Below are 18,053 nucleotides of genomic sequence, written 5' to 3'. Positions count from 1 at the left end.
AGATCATCAGTCCACCGCATTGTACTCATCGTCCTTCATCCTCCGGATGATCCACAAACCCCAACTTCTCCCCGACCTGCACCTTCTTCCCATTCTCAATACACCACTTCCACCCGCCTCTCCTCTCCGTCCCCGTAAAGCCCTCATCAAACGTCGGTCTCCGTCCCTTAGGAGCCTCAAACACCATGACGATCGTGCTCCCAAGCTGGAAGCCACCCATCTCTTCGCCTCGCCTCAATGCATGGCCACCGAGTACTTTTGACGCGGAGGTGTATGTAGCCTCGGCGTAGCCGGAATATGGTTCCCCACGCTCTGACGCTTCCTCTGCGGCCTTGTCCGCGAGGGTATCGGTTAAAAGGCTATTTGTTCGTAATTCGCGATCGAAGTTGATAACGATGGAGCCGACATTCGTAGCGCCGACGGGGGTGTAGGAGAAGAAGCCGTATTTCCATCGGCCGAGGAGGGCGACGCGCTCGTTGAGGGTGAAGAGGCCTGGCAGGTTCTTGACTAGGAAGGGAGAGACTGAGTAGAGTTCACCAGCGAAGTGCCGTCTGCTCTCGACGACCCATGAGACGGGAGAGTGGAAGCGGTGGTAGTCGCCGGGTGCGAGGTAGACTACGCAGTAGTAGAGTGCTGTGGGCACTTCTTGTTGTTCTGCTGGTGCATACCAGGGTTTCTCTCGTGAGGCGAGGTCTCGGGCGACTTCCTGTTCGGAGGAGGGGGCTGATTTTGTGGATTGGTCGGATGTTGGGATGATGGATGCTTCCGAGCCTCCTTCTCGTAGTTTGGGGTCGGTGTTCTTGGGGTCTGACTCGTTGCCGGATTTGGGTAGTTTCCACCATGATCTCCTCTTCTTTCCTGATGCTGCGCCAGAGAGCAAGCTTGGTAGGTTGTAGGAGATACCGTTGATGCGGGCGAACTCTTCGTCCTCACGGAGGATCTCTTCATCGCCGTCCCTTGTCCTGTCCTTGCTCATTTTTGGCGCTCCCGCCGTGCCGGGGATGTTGCTTGTTCCTGGTGTGCCAGCAGTGGGCTTTGCTCCCAGCAATGCGTCCACGCTGTATGTCACGCCTTTGACCTGCTCAACCTCCCCATGCTCAATCAGTCCGAACTGCACAATCCTGCCATCTGCCGGGCTCGACAGCGCATTCGGGTGTGGATCCAACGGCCTCACTCCAGGCTTCAATGTGCGATAGAAGAACTCCGACAAGTTCCTGAACTTCTTCAGATCCTCCTCCTCGATCTCATCAAAGTTGACACCAAAGGCCCAGCCATACAACTTGAAGCCCGGCACTCTTGCGAACATGGGTATATCAATGCTATTAAACCATCCCCACCATCTACTCAACGCCTTCAATGGCAGCGTTGACATTATCGTAACACTCCATGGCCCACTAGGTCGTATCCTCGGTCTCGGTTTGGGTCGTCCTATCACGTCCGTGTCAAACTCGTCGTCTTCTTCATCTTTGCTCAGTCGCCATCTCGCCTCGTCTTTGCGTCTTTCGCGCTCGTTGATGCGATAGAGTTGGAAAGCGCCCAGAAATGCAATGCCGAGGCCGATGGGTATGGGCTTCCAGACGATGGGCGTGGCGCGCAGTGCTTCTCGTGCTCGCGAGCTGAAGGAGGACTTACGGTGTTGTCCTTCTTGCCTCGATGCTCTGTGCGTTGATGCGAAGGGTCGTGATCGCGTGTATCTGGGGTGTTGGGAGGGAAATGTTCTGGATGGTAGGACAAGGCGCGCCTGCGTGGTTGCTGTGGTGGGTGGCATGATGGAGAATGGTTGGTGTCAGCTCATGGGCGCGTATCGTACAAGTCTTACATGCTATCCCGCGAGCAAGGGTATGGGAAATCAATCGTTGGTGGGTGTATATTGGTGGATGATGGTTTCTTCGAGTTCACAATGCAGATGACGTCCATAACACGGAGGCACATCTCCCGCCGTCTGGACCAGGGTGAAACGGTGAGACCAGAATACACCATGTGCACGTAATCCGCCGACTCTTACATACATGCGATTGCTAGATTCACTGACATGTCGCATCTGCACACGCTACACATATCTTCACGTGTCTGTAGGGTGATTGTGTCGAGAAGTGCTTGTTTCAAGCGGCTCGTTCGGGGACTTCGGGCATCTCCACGCTAGGGTGGGGCTTCACCAGAGCAAGAGTGCACGATCCCTGCATCCGCGCTGTTGATTGTTTGCGTGCGGGACGGATCTCATCCGCTGCCATACAAAGCGCATCAGCCATACTTCCTCCTTGGCACTTCCGCCTATCCTTCACCGGAAGCACGACACTGTCCCCGTGCTGACCATTTCTTCACGGCCCTTTTGCGCAGCCAGTCGCACATTCTGGGCGTCAAGTGACTCGAGCAAGGGACCGACCGGACCCGAGGCTACAAGTCCCGCTTTGGCTGTTGGCCTGCACAGGGAACTCGCTGCAAGCCCGGAGGAGGCACGTAACTCTCAGCTCAACCCAAAAGAAAGCGTACCTGCAGCAACCGCACGAGACGCAGTCAGCACCGCCGCAGCCAGGATACGGACGTGTCCCCTGATCGGGTGGGACATAAAACAACACCACAACAGCCGCCGCCATGGACCTCGACCAGGCCAACGGCAGCAGCGAGAAGCATCCCTCCCCCGACGACGCCTCAATGCACACAATCACCGCTTCCTCTCTCAACTCGCAACCGCAGTCGAACCCCACGTACGATGGCCGGCCGCAAACATCATACTCCGACACCGGCTTCTCACGATCCTACTCTCACGATAACGCCTCAGACCACCTCCAGAACGGCAATGGGCTAAGCAGGCCCGCTTCGACACAGAGCCAGGCACAGAATGGTCAGCAACAGGCACCAAAGAATGCGTCGGTGGTCATCAAGGTGGGCATGGTCGGAGATGCGCAGATTGGCAAGACGAGCTTGATGGTCAAGTATGTGGAGGGCAGCTGGGACGAGGACTACATACAGACGTTGGGTGAGTGGAGCTATATGCTGTGCATATTGCTTGCGCTAATAAGTGCTTGCAGGCGTCAACTTCATGGAGAAGACCATATCCATACGCAACACAGAGATCACATTCTCCATCTGGGATCTCGGAGGCCAGCGCGAGTTCGTCAACATGCTGCCTCTGGTTTGCAACGACGCAGTCGCCATCCTTTTCATGTTCGACCTCACTCGCAAGTCCACACTCAACAGCATCAAGGAGTGGTACCGTCAAGGGCGCGGTTTCAACAAGACAGCCATCCCCTTCTTAGTCGGCACAAAATATGACCACTTCGTCAACTTTCCGCGAGAAGAGCAAGAAGAAATCTCCACTCAAGCGAAGAGATTCGCAAAGGCCATGAAAGCCAGCTTGATCTTCTCGAGCACAAGTCACAGCATCAACGTGCAGAAGGTTCGTCCTCGGTCATGCATCTCTACCATGCAAACATGCGGCTACTGTTGATGATGATGATGATGAACTGACCACCTCCCAGATCTTCAAGATCGTGCTATCGAAAGCATTCGATCTACGATGCACAATCCCCGAGATCGAGAACGTCGGCGAGCCGCTTCTCCTCTACCAAGCGGCCTAATCGACACGAAACGAGCGCAGGCAGCCATCACGAAACCACAATACCCCGCGAGCCGGGATCAGATCGGAACAGCTGCGCCTTGACGGAAGCAGCTCCGAATGCAACATACGACATCCTGGATACCATGGACAAGGGTCGTTCAAACTCGAACGACACCTTTTTGATCGGAAAGAGAGAAGAAAGATGAGAACCACGCCTTGTACGCTGAGAATGAGCACAATGCATCTGGAGTGGCGAAAGGGCGAATTCAGGTGTTTGAGAGGAGCGCTATGCATACTGGTTACTAGCGCGAGCGCATTTCATGTCATGGGATGGGATGGACTTGGGGCGGAGACACACGACTTTGCAGTTGTCTTTGCAGAGCACAGCACTGCTTTTACTAGGTCTGTCAGTATAAGTAATTTCTTCTGTGCGGAATCGATGCAGCGAGGCTGCTATGAAAGACAAGCCACTTGGCACGCTTCTCTTTTTCGTTGGAACAGTCTTGATAACCATGGCTGGATCATGCGATTCCATTCATGCGGTGCAGCGACAGAGGACACCCCCGCCGCCGACCATCAAGACCGAAGCGAGCTGTCGACTATTACGCATCAGAAGTCTACAGAAAGTAGCCCGTTGGGGGCGTGGTTACGTACGTCAAGCACGACCGATACCAACTTTCCTCTCGATTTCAGGCAGTCACCTCAACGACGTCCGAGTTCTCCTGGCAGCGACAGTATTACCATGTGCCTCGCCTGTAGTATTCGTGCTTTCAAAAGGCATCGCCGCAGTCTCACCAAGCGCATCAGATACTATGTGCTGCATTAGGACCTCCACGCAGGCGGCACTCGGAGCAAACATCGCTGCTCCAGTACTGACTCTAGACTAGGCCTCGATCGCATGCATGACTTGGACTCACACCGTCATCATCCACGAGACTTGACCACAAAATGATTATGGCACGACCACCACTACTTCACGTTGCCCGTTTCTATAGTAACCGTGAACCTTCTCGGACATCACCATCATCTTCTCTGGCCGATCGGTCTACGCACGCAAGATCATCTTGTGTTCCAACTCCTTCTACTTCAGAACAGTTCTTACGGACCAATTCGCGGAAACGTCACGTCGTGAGCTGGAGCCGCTTCGACGACGACCCAGAGGCTCTTGAGTGCCTTCTCCAATGCCTGTACCACGGCAAAGCCAGCTTTCCGCTGGATAAGTCACTGCGTTACCATCTCGAGAGGTCTCGAAGGTCGCGAATAAGCATACTGAAACGTGGACCCGGAAGAACAGGCGTACGACCAGATCATCGCACTGACGGATAGGGCTGTCGATGTCTGTGGCGTGTGTCTGCAAACCTGACCACCCTTCGCGACTTCGGGAGCCAGCCTAAGCGCTCAGACCTGGCTATGGTATTGGAAGAAAAGCATATTTCGCCGCTTCCGGGCCTGAAAGAGTATCGCGAATCTCTTGACGTCGCGTCGCTCTGGAAGAGAGTTGATTGGCTGAATTTTGTAGACGATCCGGTCGAAGTGGAAGTGGCGCAGTGCGAGAGCTGCGGGAAGACGCGGACAAGAGAGCTAGGAGCGAGCACGAACAGGCCATGCGAGAAGCATTGGTCTTACTGTAGGGATAGTCGGGATGTGGTGGCGCAGTGTTGGATGTCGAGGGGGGAGGCGGATCAATTCATATGCTGAGGTGTGTATCTTTCGGCAAAGGAGTTGGGGCAGGTAGGCGCTGTGGTACCCTTATCTTCTTGCCCATTGATACCTATTCTGGCCGCCGAGCACAATCCCGACCGCTAGGACGGCATTTCATATACAGCCAAGATCGACTGGTGTTATGCCCAGATGAACTGGTCCAGGCATGCACTCTGCTGGATCGGTGGCAATCACTTCAGGATGCACCGATACTTGCGGATGTCACGGACACAGATGGAAGTGTGAGGTGTGAAGCAATGAAGATTGATCTTTGCTCGTGCTGCTGGTGAGAGCGGAAATCTGAGTGGGAGTGCTGCAATGCTCGATGTGGCGACTTAGGCCGAAGACGATGCATCAGCTAGCAGATGCTCTGTGGAATCGCAAGGTGAGGACTGTGTCGCATGTGAGACAAGCCTCGAGCTAAGCCCTATCGCAAGAACTGTTACTGCCTTTTCATCGCCCTCCCTTCACCATCTCGGCCACCATCCATAAATCCCCCCAGCAACAATGAAACTTCTCCCCATCCTCCTGATCACCATTATAGCCGTCACAGCAAATCCCCAATCCTGGGACGACGACCAACGCCCTCCATGCGACCATGGGGCTGCAGGCGATGGCAGTTGCGAAAAGGACGGGCTCCACACATACTGCGTAGGTGAAAGCAAATCTTTGATGGAGTTTCTTCACTGACTCCTCCTGCTCTGGCAGTGCTCCTACGATAGTGCTTACAGACACCTCTTCCCGGTGAACAGGCCGCTTGTAAGGCTTGCGCGGGGCCCGAGCGGAGATTACAGTAGGTGTGGACCTGAGGGGGTTTGGAATTTGTTCTGTGCTGAGATGTACCTATCCGAGCGGCCGCTATCACTGCGTTAACCCGAGTTGAGCGAAAGGCTAAGAATCCGCCAGCGCCTTCGCGAGCAGTGTAGACTATCAATCTCGTCTGTAGCGCCACGCGCCTCGTCCTCAACGCATACCAGCAAGCGCGTCCTCAATGGCCCGACTCATCTCCACCTCCTGCAGCGCCCGACTGACAGCAGCCGCCTCAGCACCCTGTCTCTCCTGTCTCTGCTCAACCGTCTCGCCAAGCTTGAGCGCCTCATTCTGTACCGCCATGTCCTTGAGCTCAATCACCATACTCGGCCCATGCCTCTGCTCCGCCTCCACCACAATGTTTCGCTCCTGGACATTCGGCTGTAGCGTCGAGTCAGCCTCGATGGTAACGAGCGTCTCGCGCTTCGCGCCGAAGCCCCAGCGCATCTGCAGCTGGTACTTCCAGAAGCCCGGGGTGCCGAGGATGATGGTGAAGTGATGATGGTGAAGTCCCCTTTGTCGCTGACCTGGGGGGTGTTAGTGTGGAGTGTGGTATTGGGGCGCGTGACTTACGATGAAGCTCAGATTCTGGAAGACGCCGGCAATGCTGATGGTTAGGTCCACTTCTTCGGTGTGCTGGACTTGGCCGTTGGCGGTGTTGAAGGTCATGTCGGCGATGAAGGGGTAGTACCTACTTTCAGTTAGTGTTTGAGGTCTATGCCATCGTGGAGGGCTGAGAGCTTACTTCAGACCGAATCTCTTGCAGAGCTTGCGCGAGATGAAGTTCGAGGAAGCGCCAGAGTCGAAGAGGACGTTGGTGATCTTGTAATGCTTGCCCTCGGCGCTGACTACGATAGTGCTGTGGAAGGTGGGATATTGGAGGATTGGCGCGTCGCGGTGGCGGAACATGTCCATCGTGGCGGGTGAGGTCGTTGGTAGCGTGGTCGATGCTGAGATGGTAGTATGTGTCTATCAGTGATGCGCGGTCAGTATGCTGAAGCTGTAGGGCGCTTTCTAGTGTACGGCAGGCAGGCTATGGCAAGACGGTGTTGGTCTTGTTGCGAGTGGAAGTGGAGTCGAAAAGGAGCTGGGTTTTGTTGAAGCTGTGTTTCACATTGCGGCTGGCGCGCGGGTAGTGACCCCTGTCGACATGTGAAAGCCAAACGGCTTCACTAGCCCGAGTGACTGCTACATAGCACATGACATTCAAGTGAGCAGAGAGGGCAAATAGCAAAATCCATGTCTAATCGCCTATGTTCACCTTCACTGCGCTCGTCATACCGTAATACTATGCATGCTGTGCGACTGAGTAACCCTCTCGAGGTTTAAGGCAGAGCTCGTTTACTCGAAATGCGAAGCGCCAATCCCAGTCCACACCCTGCATCCAACATATTTGATCAATACTGCGGCTTCACCTTCTTCTTAGGCAAAATCCTTGCGATGCCCTTCTTGCCTGCCACCACGATGCTCTTACGACTCAGTCGTGCAATAGTGGCAGGGCTTTCTTCGCTCCTCGACTTCGTTCTCTCGCTTCCTTCTGCAGTATTCTTGTCGGCTGCATCAACTCGATCCTTCGGTTCGTCTTCCTTCATGAGCGGCTGGGTCGGGATTGGCGTGACAGATTCTTCCGAGCTGCCGTAGCGTCTAGACACTGCGGAGCTCCATATGCTCTCGGGCTCGTCTTCTCTCGATGCATCAGATGACAGAGGGACGTTGGTTTTCTGAGTATCAGCATCGTACGCAGAGCTTGAGATATCCGAGTCGGCGCTGTCTGCCGTTTCTGTTGGTCTTATCGTTCCTTTGCCTTTGGACCGGAACCTGACTTCCTTCATTGCACTCTTAGGTGGTTTCCGTAGACTTGTCCACTCAGCAGCAGGATGGGGTTCTTCGCTCATACCCATATGTCGAAAGTCTTGCCTCACTGATCTGGCAGAGACGGCTTCAGGCGTGGTCGTCGTAGCTATGTCGTCCTTCTCGCGGTTCCAGAGTGCTGCGTCCATGGATTTGACCGGAGCCATCTGATCCTCGCAGCTCGTGCGATAGTGTCGTGGGATGGGTACAGCCTTTCTTGTTGTCTTGATCGTCGATCGATCCGATCGTGGCAAGGAGATCTAGAGGCCAGATCTAGCATCCGATCTGCTCCTTAGATCGTCCCAGGAAAGACCAAATGCCGATGCTTCTCCCACCAACCCTCCTCATGGGCTGCAATAAGCTCACACGAATCTCCCGTCATCTGGTCAAACTCCCTTAACTTCTCGATACTCTCCGCCGCACGCTCTTTGTCCACATGAATGCACAGACAAACACCCCCGGGGCCCTCCCACGTTCCGATCTCTTTCTCACCAGTTAAGAGACGACGATCATGGAATGCGTCTCCACACAGCATGATCCATCTCTCTTTAGTCCGGCACAGTAGGTTGACGTGGCCTGGGAGATGGCCTGGCATGTCGATCACATAGACACTTCCATCTTCGAAGAGGTCAAGAGCGGATGGGAAGGGGCCTAGTGGTTGCCACTTAGTGCTGTCGCTTGGTGGTGGTAGTTCTGCGGAGCGATATTCTGGTAGTGTGTCTGGCAGGAAGACTTGATGGCTCGCGATACCGCCTAGTCCGTGCTTCAGCACATCCATAGCACCGTGGCCGATTCGGAACTGTGCATTGGGAAAGTCCTCTGGATCTCCGTGATGATCATAGTGGACGTGGCTCAAGATCACGAGGTCGATCTCGCCGGGGCTGAGACCTCCTGCTTCGAGCTGAGCGGCGACTCCAGGTTCAAGCTTGAAGGGTGCTCGGCCGTCGATGTGCTTTTGTAGATTCTCCGGGTAGCGGTTTTGGGCTTTGCAGAGGCCTAGGTCGAACATCATGTGGAATGGCTCGGTGGCATTACCGCCATAGAGAGATGTTCCGGGATGTTTCACCAAGAAGGTTAACGATGGTACTGTTCGCTTGGCTCCTGGTGTTGCTGGGTGGACGAAGAAGTTGTCTGCCAGTGTAATGGAGCCGCCGGGTATTGGTGAGAGTTCCACATAATTTTGGTCGTTCGACGGTGCAGGTAGTGGACTGCTGTTCGACATGACTGTATCGTGGCTTCGTTATGTAAGCAGAAGCTTGTGGGTGAATGGTAGCTGAGGTTGTTAGGAAGTACTATTGACCTTGATGGCATCTGAAGCATTTCTTGAGCTTCATATCATGGGCATCTGTCCCCCTTCACCCACGTTAGCTCCCGTGGCCATACATTCAGGACGATGCGCACATTCATCGCACTTCCCCGCAAGCTGCAATGCAGTCACGTGGCAGTGTAGGTCCGTCATCTCGGTGAGCTTCTCCGCAAAGTGCCTCAAGCTATAGCTTGTTGGCCGAAGTCGCTCGAAGCTTGACCTCATGTCGCGTGTGCAGAAAGCGCGTTGACGTTGTAAGCTTGTTCGTCAGTCGTGTGTTACATATCTGCATCCTGCGGTTGCTGAGATGTCTCGTGCAACAGACTCTTTGAGCCACAATTCCGACTCACTCTGAATCAAAGATCCAAAAAGAATCTCGAGTGTCCTAGCCAAGATGGTAGCAGAATACCGCGCCGAAGAGGTCAAGAAGGCCCACGAAGTCCTCTACAGCGAAGGCATCAAGATGCGATACAAAGTGGCAGGCAAGCAATACGTCGACAAGTCCTTGGCCAACGCCGACAATCCATTTTCTAGAGCAATGCAAGACGTCAGTCCCACTCAACCAATGAAGGTATGCTCTCAGATTGACCTTTCACAGTACGTCTCCGAATCCTGCTGGGGCAGCATCTGGACACGTCCAGGGCTTGACCTGAAGATTCGATCCTTCCTCAACATCGCCATGCTCTGCTGTCAGAATCGCGGAACGGAACTTGCAACGCATGTGAAGGGCGCGCTGAACAATGGTGCAACGGAAGAGGAGATACGAGAAGTGATATTGCAGGCGGCGTGTTACTGTGGTATGCCGGCAGGTATTGAAGGGTTCCGAGTAGCGTGGAAAGCGATTGAAGAGCATAAGGCGAATGCGGTGACAGAGGGAAACCAGGTGACAGACCATGCGGATGTGGGTATTGCGAGTAGGAGTAAAGGAGATGAGTAGCTGACGTCAAGCCTTTTGATCGGGTTGATTCATCTCCAGAATTACCTAGATCTCACACACTGTAAGCTTTACCGCAAAGACTGCTCAAGGATTCGACCTGAACTACTTTACGCTCACAGATCCGATTCATACAACGCCTCTCAGCCTCCATGTCCAGCGCTCCTGGAGACATGTACGCCACTGGTTGGCCGCTCTTGTGTCGGATGACGAGAGATGATGGGACTTGGTGCTGCATCGGATGACTTTGGGTCGCTTTCGCTGCTACTGCTGACCATTTTCTCCGTGTGATCATCAGAATCGATGGCCCGAAGTGTCGTTGTTTCGCCATTCGACGCTTTTACTTCATCGGAGAATCGCACATGCCGTTGGTGCCATTCGCTAGACTCGTAGTCGTACGGCTCGTCGTTGTTTCTGCTATACCACAGGGGCTCATTGTTGGCAATCTTGACGACATCAAGCCATGGCCGAGCAGTTGACCCAGCAGTGTAGAAGATGTAGTCCACTTCTTCGAGACATCTCAGACCAGTCTCTGGATAGAGGAAGTACACGATTGGCAGGATCACAGCATTTCTGAGCGGTATTAGCTTCGTCATTGTCGATGAGTGACATCGCACACTTACGTCGCCACGAAGATTAGATAAGTCTTCCATCCAATGTTGCCGAATGCAACCGGAGCAATGAGCACAACAATGAAGTTGGCAAGCCAGTTAGAGGCAGTCGAAAGTGCATTCGCCGGACCTCGAATACGCAGAGGCACAATTTCCACCTGATACAGCCAACTCATCCCTTGCCACCCGATGGCCCAAAAAGTGCAGAAGATGAACACGAATGCCGTACCTGCGTCCAGTGATGGACGTGTGTTCACCATGAGCATAAGCGAAAGGATGATCGAACAGCACAGCATGCCTGAAGTGCCGAATAGCAGAAGTTGTCGCCTGCCCCAGAATCGATCAATGCCGACCACAGCAACGAATGAGGCCAGGAAGAACTCGGTGCCAGCGCCTGCGGCTAGGAGACGTGAAGACCAGATGGACCATTGATACTCGCGGCGGAACATATGTGCGTAGTACTGAGTCATGAAGTTGATGCCACCCATCTGCTGCATGAACTGCAGGCCAACGGCCAGAATGACTCGGTGTGTATCACGGTAGTCGCCTTGCTTGCCGATGCCTTTGAAAGACGCTTTGGCCATCTCGATTACTGCGTCTTTGATCTGGAGGAACTCTTGTCGTATCTCATGTGTCGTGGGCTCTGTGTCGTTGAGAGCGGACAAGATTCGAAGCGCTTGATCCTCTCTGCCTTTTAGAATAAGCCATCGCGGGGATTCTGGCATGAAGAACAAGATGACCATTGCTAGCAGGATGAAGAGAATCTGTGCAGCAATGACCACCCTCCAGCTTGCCGAGCTGTAGTCAAGGTAGCCAAACCAGAAGTCCATCCAGTAGGCAAAAGACATTCCCGCAGCTATGGCCACACCAGCTGAAAGCATGAGAACAGTCCCTCTTCGGTGGGCCTTAGTGCACTCTGCCTGCCACGCTGGGATGGTCGCGGTGTTGAAGCCATTGCCGAAGCCTGCGACAAATCGCCCCACGACAGATTGACTCCAGCGGAAAGACGAGCACTGTATGATCTGGCCTGCCATCAAAAAGGTAAGACCCGCATAGATCATTCGCTTGCGACCAAGAATATCACCAGTCACGACTGCTAGCATGGCAGACACGAAGCATCCTAGGTTCCAGATAGCGATGGTAAAGCCAGTGAGCTGGGAGGTGTGTAAGTTGTCGTTGAATAGCACGGCCGTTTGAGGGAATTGGTCTGCGAAAGAACGCATGGTGAGGAAGCCACCCATGTTTCCTTGATCATAGCCGTAGAGAAAGAATGTTAGACCAGCCACCAGCATAATTCCAGCAGAGAGCTTGCGCCCTCGAAGGCCCAGATATGGTTCCATACTGTCCGGTGCGCCTCGTCGTTGGCCAGCAAACCAGGACTTCAGATCTTGATGGTCAGTAGAAGATGAAAAGAGCAAGACGTTCAGAAGCTCAATCCTCTTCGAAGGTTAGCAATTGCTTGAAGGGCTAGCAAGACGTGATTGAGCCTTGCCGGCCTCTGTTCGTGAACCCAGCCTAGCATCGTAGCAGCTGCGCTGACGAGCCTGCATCTTGACTCGTGAGGTCACTCCTCGGCGAACACTGCAGATGAGAGCCCACTGTCTGTGACGTCTCAAGAGCCGAGCAAAGGAGTGGTTGCTGCCATTGGCGGACAACAAGCTCCTCGACGGCAAAACATGAAGATGGCGGCCGTTCATGCATGTCGCTTAGATCTTGCTGGTCGGCAAGAGCAGTCGATTGGAAATCATCAAGCACTAGACGGGAAACGCCACGAGTCTGAAGATAACGATGAGCGTGTTATGTGGATGCAAAAGTGTGGTGAGGCAGAAAGCAAGAAATGGCTCCTGGGATGGTACAGGGATGCTGCTCGTGCATTGTCTGCAGGGTTGTCCACGCGGCTGGGGGACCGATCGTGCGATCTCAGATCTTCGCAATCATGTTCATTCCTTTTCTTCGACATCAACAACATCGCACTTCATCGATATGGATAAAGGACCGTCAGAGACTCATTCCCATCGTTGTGGTCAAGCAAAGCTTCCTCTGCCAGGAGATCGCAGCATTGCTGCACACTCCAAAGCTATCAAGATCACGACTCCATGATGACACCTACAAAAATCGCGGCATGCAAGAACATCTTCGAACCAGGGGTATAATCCATGAGCTCTACGGCAGACTTCTCGAAGGAGTCGCCACGTCCGCACGGTCTTCCATCATGCTTGCTCCATCACATCACGAACCACCCGGCCCGTCTGGCACGATGTCTGCCGTGCAACCCTGTCGCGCCCGGTCTTGCATCACTACCCCCACTACCCTCCGGAGGACAAGGTCAGGATCTCGAGATATCCTTATGAAGTGCTTCAAGGTGCGAGCACTTGCAAGGCAATGTTTTTCCCAGGATTCGCGTCTGGCAAACGATGACACCGTGGTCTTCAATGGGCCGAAGACCACTGTCTGCCTCCGGATGTTGAGACGAAGACGTTCTTCTGCGGTTGCGCACTTCCCTATGTCGTCTGATTGATGCCTTCACGCGGAAGGTCCTCCGCAAATCTCGCATGTCTGCATCATGCGTGATCCTGGACCATCAGCTATCCTAGCACGTACAGTACAACTTCCCTCGGGGCGTCATGGATTCGAGCACGATTTATTTTCCACGTGAAGAGAAGCAGGCCACAGTCGTCAACACTCTTCACCCAGGTGCCAGCCAATCAACACGCCCTCATCGACCTTCCACACCACCAACCTCCACTTTCTCCCCCGTGTTAAACGCCGGCTTCACAACCCACTCCATCCCCTCCCCATCCACATCCACCTCCCTCCACTTCATCCCCGGCAACACATACGCCATCGCCCTCGTCTTCGTATCATCATGTCCACTCGCAAGCCACAAACCACCACCACGCACCATCCCCAAGGACTCAGCAATCTTCACAGACTTTGCATCCCCCTCAGCAATCGCCGCAAACACCTCCCTCACCCCAACTTCCTCCCTCCAAAACTGCAGCACCGCACGCGCAGCTTCAGTAGCGTATCCATGCCCGCAATGCTGCGGGAGGAGGATGTATCCGATATCTGGACAGGCCATTTCGGGGCGGAAGTTCATGGTGATCCAGCCGAGGACTTCTTCACTGCCGCTTTCGGTGGATTTGGATTTGCGGTATATCAGATGGAACTGCCGATCTGACACAGGCGCTTTCGCGCACCATCCAGACTTTGGCGCAAAATCCTTGTGTCGGGTATGGACATCTTTGATGTTGCCAAGTGTGGCGGCCGTCATGCCATTTCCATGAAGGACGTGGAGGATCTTGCTACAGTCACTCTGCTTCTGTTAGACATTCGTGATATGGTATTGATGGTAAGGGCAGCGAGTGGGTCTAGGCGTACCTCGCTGTTTGGATCTGCGAATCGCAGCACAAGCCGTTCTGTATGCAGAACATTGGGAAGCGCATTGTTTTGCTCCATTTCGCGGGTTTGATACAATCTGCGAATACCCACTTGCTAAGTCTGCAACGCCATTTTCTATTCTTGATCCCATTGCCATGAAGAACGATTTATTCCCACGTCAAGCGGTACATCTGGACTGTCCTGGTGATGGATCCCGAAGATGAAGTGTCAACGGATGAACTCTGCGCCGCACTACTGAGCCGCCTGGGAAACGGCCATGAATTGAGCGAGCAAATGCGTAATCGCCTTCACGCGGCAACAGCATCGGCGAGAGAAAACGATCCAGATGAAGCCCAAGAACTGCGACGGCTTGCAGAAAGACAGCGCCAAATCGCCAAAGAGCTCCTGCTGTCGTACAGAGTTTTCCAGCTCGAAGATGCGATGTCCATGGAGAATATCTTCAAGCACCGGACAGAAGACTGCGTGCAGGTGGTCCTGCCCAAGACTACAGGCGATCCAGAGAGAAACAATGCGCAGTATCGGAGATATCTCCAGGAAATGGTGCTGAACGATCTGGCGCCTTTTGTAGGTAAGGTAAGTGTGGACAGTGTGGACAGTGCAATACTGCAATCCCTAAGGGTTGCTTGCTGATCTATGCTAGATAAACGTTGGGGAGCCTATCGTCAGTGATCCAGAAAGCAACACCGCCATAGCGAAAGTCTTTGGCAAAATCAAGGCGACCAAAAGTCGGCCGGCATTTACCAGTGACACGTTGTGGTTCCTTTACTTCACCGAGGACGGCGAGAAGGTGCGCAGAATCGAAGTGTACGTGGACTCCAGGCAGTCCTATGAGTTCAAGCAGAAGCTTGATGAATACAAGCGCAAGCAGCATAAAAGGAGGAGTCATTAAAGTGATTATCAATCCCGATCCGAGGCCTCACACCAGGCGGACTGTGATGCTCTGGCGCGGCACAGTCGTGAAAGGCTTTCCCTGAATGATGGTGGCTTCGCTCCGGACAGACTGGATGGAGAAGTCCTTGCTCCGCACAGAGATGGCTCGGAGCAGTCTATACGTGGCAAAGGCTCCTGTGCTGCGCAGTACATGGGCGTATTCGAAATGTCCAAATCCTCGACCTTTGGCGGATCCCTCCCCAGTACGCCAGAGACCACAGATCAGGTCGACAACGGCAATCTCTTCGAAATGCTCTGGGTGTATTTCAAGAAGAACTCTAGGTCTTCCTCAAACGTCATGGTCTCGAGCACGAAGTGGGAATGGTCGCTAACCTTGATGACTTGTCCGATCCGGTGGGGAGAATAGGTCAGTACATTGTTCTGATCGACCTTCCCTCCAAGATCGGCGGCCGCGACATGCTGCGACCTGTTGAACCCGAAGCGAAGATCGGGCACCCAAGAAGGCAGGCCAATGGCTTGGGAAGCACGACGATGATACTGAAGATTATCGGAAGCACAAACGCCCTCGCCCGCCTCCCACATAGCTTTACCGAGCTGAGTGTATGCTTGGGCAGTACTAAAGCTGTAGTCCGGTACAATGGAGAGACTGGTGTCCATACCAATGAGCGGGTAGAGCCTGTCTCGTGGTTCTGCGCAGTCCAGTTCAGAGCATCTGCCGAGCTTGGTGAGAAGATCTTCCTCTTTGCATTTGTAGTACGTGGAGTGGGCCGCGACCAGCATATTGTGGCACCTTGCTCGCAGATTCTCAAGGTTTTCATGCTTTTGCTGAACGCCGCTTGGACAGTCAGATGAGCTGTTTCCAGCGGCCAAATACGAGCCACCGACTCCAAAGATATTGATGAATAGTTCTCGCACATCAGGCATGGAACACTGATAAGGTCCCCATCTGACTCGGGCCGCATCTTTGTCCGCAGCATGGTACTCCTGAACAACCCATCGGCGGCTGAAGTATCGGCGTGAACAGAATATCTGGAGTTGGTCAATCGCATCGTACATGGATCACTTTCCACTGTCGTCGCGCTCGTCTCCGGCCATATCAGCAAGTCGCAGCAAGCGCTGAAGATACTTCGTGTGGCGACAGTGGGGCTCTCGCCGTGTGTTCGACCTGAAGGAATGTCTCGCGACCTGTCTAGCTGAGCTGTGACCGTTACCCAGGCTGCTGAGCAGTGCAAGCACAACGGCATCATCCTCCGCGGTCTCGCCTTCGCCCAGCCAAACGATGACACTGATCGAGGTTTTGTATATCAAGGCCATGTTGGCAACCTGGTGGGTCCTTTCGGTATCATCGTCTTGGTCAATGCACACGGCGTCGACCCAAAGGCGGGTCCAATCTTTGGGCTGGCGTAGTCGACATAGGGCTTCGAATAGGTTCCGCGTGACTAGCTTCTTCCTACTCTGGATCATGATCGATCGTTCGAACGCTTGGATGCCATCCTGCGTTGCCCAACTGTAGGACAAGGCCTGATAGATGGCAGACGAATCAAGCCGGCATGTTCCAATCTCACAAATCACGGGTGAACCAGGAAACGCTGCTGGCTGTACGACCAGGACCCTGATATGGCCAGGACCTGGAAGCGGTTCATGTCGGTACTGTTGGGTTTCAGCTGCATCTTTCAACAGGTCGACAGATCCAGCGTGTGCTACCTGTCGCCGATAGTGGCGGTCTGCCGCCAGACCCAAGTCCAAGTCTTTTCGAGTTCCGCACAGACCTGACCACACACATGCCTGAATGTCAGCGGAGGTGGACTGCTCACTGAGCTGGGCGCAGTCGACGGAAGGATCAAGCGCCATTGATTTCGTCCAGCTGCCAAAATTCTTCACGTAGCGTGTCTGGTCAGTGCCCTCTCTGGAGGCGTCGTCAGATGTGCTTTTGCAGACTTTAGGCACAGGACCGGTGAGCGTCATTGATCTTCACACAAAAGGAAGCCGTGTTCACGTCTTTGCCGATGGACAAAGAAGGTGGAAGGTCCAGAGTCCCCTGGTGAAACCGCGAGTACACTCCGCAAGATAGCTGAGCGCCGAGAATACAGACTGACATCCTGTTCGAGGGCGGACTGTGTGTCTGTCTCGATGCTGAAGCTTGGCTGCGCCTTGCAAAACTGTGCGACATTGACGGCATCAGCCACAAAGAGGGCAGAGCCGCCCTCTCACCTTTCATTCCTGTCTTGTTGTCCTTGGCAACACCAGATCCAGCCATGATCCAGGATAGAAGTGATCGATACTTGCTTCAGGATAGCGATTTCCGTAGACAGCGTGTGCGGATCTCCTTGAAAGTGTTGTTCTCAATACACGCTCACAGCCTGTGGCCGATGGTGACAAGTGGTGGTCGATGTGTCCAAAGCGGCGATGTTTGACATTCAGAGCGACGATCTGAACATGAACAGGCGTTGCGGCATATTGGCTCGGCGGGATGAAGGCATCGTGTTGGATGTATTTGCGAGTACATATGTAGTTGTTGTTGATTTTGAAGGTCAACGACGCGTTCCCTCGTTCTTTCCTGCTGGAGAATCATTCTTCCCGCTGACAGGGGTGCCATGCCGTTTGCCGAGATAAGCTTTCGGGCCTGATCGCGCCTGCCGAGCGTGCCTATCTCGGCCATTCGCGACAGAAACACCTCTGATGATCAGCTCCCACCTGTTGCAATCATGCGCTTGTAGGTATTCACAAGGGCAGGATTGCTCTTAAGCAATGTCTTCTCCACCCTCTTGGCTTGCTTGACACCGATATCTCCTATTCACGAAGTCTCCGCTTCGTACCTGAGCACAAGATTCCACAATCTCGGACGCCTCCCTCCTTGTGAGCACGACCCTGCGAGCTTACGACAGGGGACGCAAACGATAACGTATGCCGACTCCACCAACACCGAAAGGTGATCTTTCCACCTCTTACCCCGATGAACCTTCCCGACGACGTTCTTCGGTCGCTACC

General features: G+C 53.8%; 12 protein-coding genes across 12 annotated transcripts; 4 read left to right on the top strand and 8 right to left on the bottom strand.

Annotated features, from left to right (window-relative positions):
• Positions 1 to 25: 25 nt before the first annotated feature.
• Positions 26 to 1,768, bottom strand: CLAFUR5_02404 (Phosphatidylserine decarboxylase proenzyme 1, mitochondrial; the record flags this gene model as incomplete). Its single annotated transcript, XM_047901552.1, has 1 exon — positions 26 to 1,768. One exon carries the CDS (start codon positions 1,766 to 1,768, stop codon positions 26 to 28), a length of 1,743 nt encoding a protein of 580 aa, XP_047758753.1.
• An 824-nt stretch (positions 1,769 to 2,592) lies between these two features.
• On the top strand, positions 2,593 to 3,578 carry CLAFUR5_02403 (Septum-promoting GTP-binding protein 1; the record flags this gene model as incomplete). The annotated part of the gene is made up of 3 exons (XM_047901551.1): positions 2,593 to 2,977; positions 3,030 to 3,397; positions 3,480 to 3,578. The coding sequence occupies 3 exons, from the start codon at positions 2,593 to 2,595 to the stop codon at positions 3,576 to 3,578; spliced, it is 852 nt and encodes a 283-aa protein (XP_047758760.1).
• Positions 3,579 to 5,767: 2,189 nt separating this feature from the next.
• On the top strand, positions 5,768 to 6,133 carry CLAFUR5_14658 (Ecp9-3; the record flags this gene model as incomplete). The annotated part of the gene is made up of 2 exons (XM_047913806.1): positions 5,768 to 5,911; positions 5,969 to 6,133. The coding sequence occupies 2 exons, from the start codon at positions 5,768 to 5,770 to the stop codon at positions 6,131 to 6,133; spliced, it is 309 nt and encodes a 102-aa protein (XP_047757768.1).
• Positions 6,134 to 6,223: 90 nt separating this feature from the next.
• Positions 6,224 to 6,985, bottom strand: CLAFUR5_02402 (uncharacterized protein; the record flags this gene model as incomplete). The annotated part of the gene is made up of 3 exons (XM_047901550.1): positions 6,224 to 6,592; positions 6,644 to 6,761; positions 6,816 to 6,985. 3 exons carry the CDS (start codon positions 6,983 to 6,985, stop codon positions 6,224 to 6,226), a joined length of 657 nt encoding a protein of 218 aa, XP_047758759.1.
• Positions 6,986 to 7,467: 482 nt separating this feature from the next.
• CLAFUR5_02401 (uncharacterized protein) lies at positions 7,468 to 8,088 on the bottom strand (the record flags this gene model as incomplete). Its single annotated transcript, XM_047901549.1, has 1 exon — positions 7,468 to 8,088. The coding sequence occupies one exon, from the start codon at positions 8,086 to 8,088 to the stop codon at positions 7,468 to 7,470; it is 621 nt and encodes a 206-aa protein (XP_047758758.1).
• A 125-nt stretch (positions 8,089 to 8,213) lies between these two features.
• On the bottom strand, positions 8,214 to 9,143 carry CLAFUR5_02400 (Cytochrome P450 monooxygenase mpaDE; the record flags this gene model as incomplete). Its single annotated transcript, XM_047901548.1, has 1 exon — positions 8,214 to 9,143. One exon carries the CDS (start codon positions 9,141 to 9,143, stop codon positions 8,214 to 8,216), a length of 930 nt encoding a protein of 309 aa, XP_047758757.1.
• Positions 9,144 to 9,621: 478 nt separating this feature from the next.
• Positions 9,622 to 10,164, top strand: CLAFUR5_02399 (4-carboxymuconolactone decarboxylase; the record flags this gene model as incomplete). Its single annotated transcript, XM_047901547.1, has 2 exons — positions 9,622 to 9,774; positions 9,826 to 10,164. 2 exons carry the CDS (start codon positions 9,622 to 9,624, stop codon positions 10,162 to 10,164), a joined length of 492 nt encoding a protein of 163 aa, XP_047757555.1.
• A 140-nt stretch (positions 10,165 to 10,304) lies between these two features.
• Positions 10,305 to 12,112, bottom strand: CLAFUR5_02398 (Sugar transporter STL1; the record flags this gene model as incomplete). Its single annotated transcript, XM_047901546.1, has 2 exons — positions 10,305 to 10,734; positions 10,785 to 12,112. The coding sequence occupies 2 exons, from the start codon at positions 12,110 to 12,112 to the stop codon at positions 10,305 to 10,307; spliced, it is 1,758 nt and encodes a 585-aa protein (XP_047757554.1).
• A 1,376-nt stretch (positions 12,113 to 13,488) lies between these two features.
• On the bottom strand, positions 13,489 to 14,231 carry CLAFUR5_02397 (uncharacterized protein; the record flags this gene model as incomplete). Its single annotated transcript, XM_047901545.1, has 2 exons — positions 13,489 to 14,088; positions 14,154 to 14,231. 2 exons carry the CDS (start codon positions 14,229 to 14,231, stop codon positions 13,489 to 13,491), a joined length of 678 nt encoding a protein of 225 aa, XP_047757559.1.
• A 129-nt stretch (positions 14,232 to 14,360) lies between these two features.
• Positions 14,361 to 15,063, top strand: CLAFUR5_02396 (uncharacterized protein; the record flags this gene model as incomplete). Its single annotated transcript, XM_047901544.1, has 2 exons — positions 14,361 to 14,747; positions 14,815 to 15,063. The coding sequence occupies 2 exons, from the start codon at positions 14,361 to 14,363 to the stop codon at positions 15,061 to 15,063; spliced, it is 636 nt and encodes a 211-aa protein (XP_047757558.1).
• A 263-nt stretch (positions 15,064 to 15,326) lies between these two features.
• Positions 15,327 to 15,845, bottom strand: CLAFUR5_02395 (uncharacterized protein; the record flags this gene model as incomplete). The annotated part of the gene is made up of 1 exon (XM_047901543.1): positions 15,327 to 15,845. One exon carries the CDS (start codon positions 15,843 to 15,845, stop codon positions 15,327 to 15,329), a length of 519 nt encoding a protein of 172 aa, XP_047757557.1.
• A 279-nt stretch (positions 15,846 to 16,124) lies between these two features.
• On the bottom strand, positions 16,125 to 17,030 carry CLAFUR5_02394 (uncharacterized protein; the record flags this gene model as incomplete). The annotated part of the gene is made up of 1 exon (XM_047901542.1): positions 16,125 to 17,030. One exon carries the CDS (start codon positions 17,028 to 17,030, stop codon positions 16,125 to 16,127), a length of 906 nt encoding a protein of 301 aa, XP_047757556.1.
• Between the last annotated feature and the right edge of the window lie 1,023 nt (positions 17,031 to 18,053).

This window comes from Fulvia fulva, chromosome 2, assembly GCF_020509005.1.
Source record: "Fulvia fulva chromosome 2, complete sequence".
Lineage (NCBI taxonomy): Eukaryota > Fungi > Ascomycota > Dothideomycetes > Mycosphaerellales > Mycosphaerellaceae > Fulvia > Fulvia fulva.
This window is presented reverse-complemented; position numbering and strand designations above follow the sequence as displayed.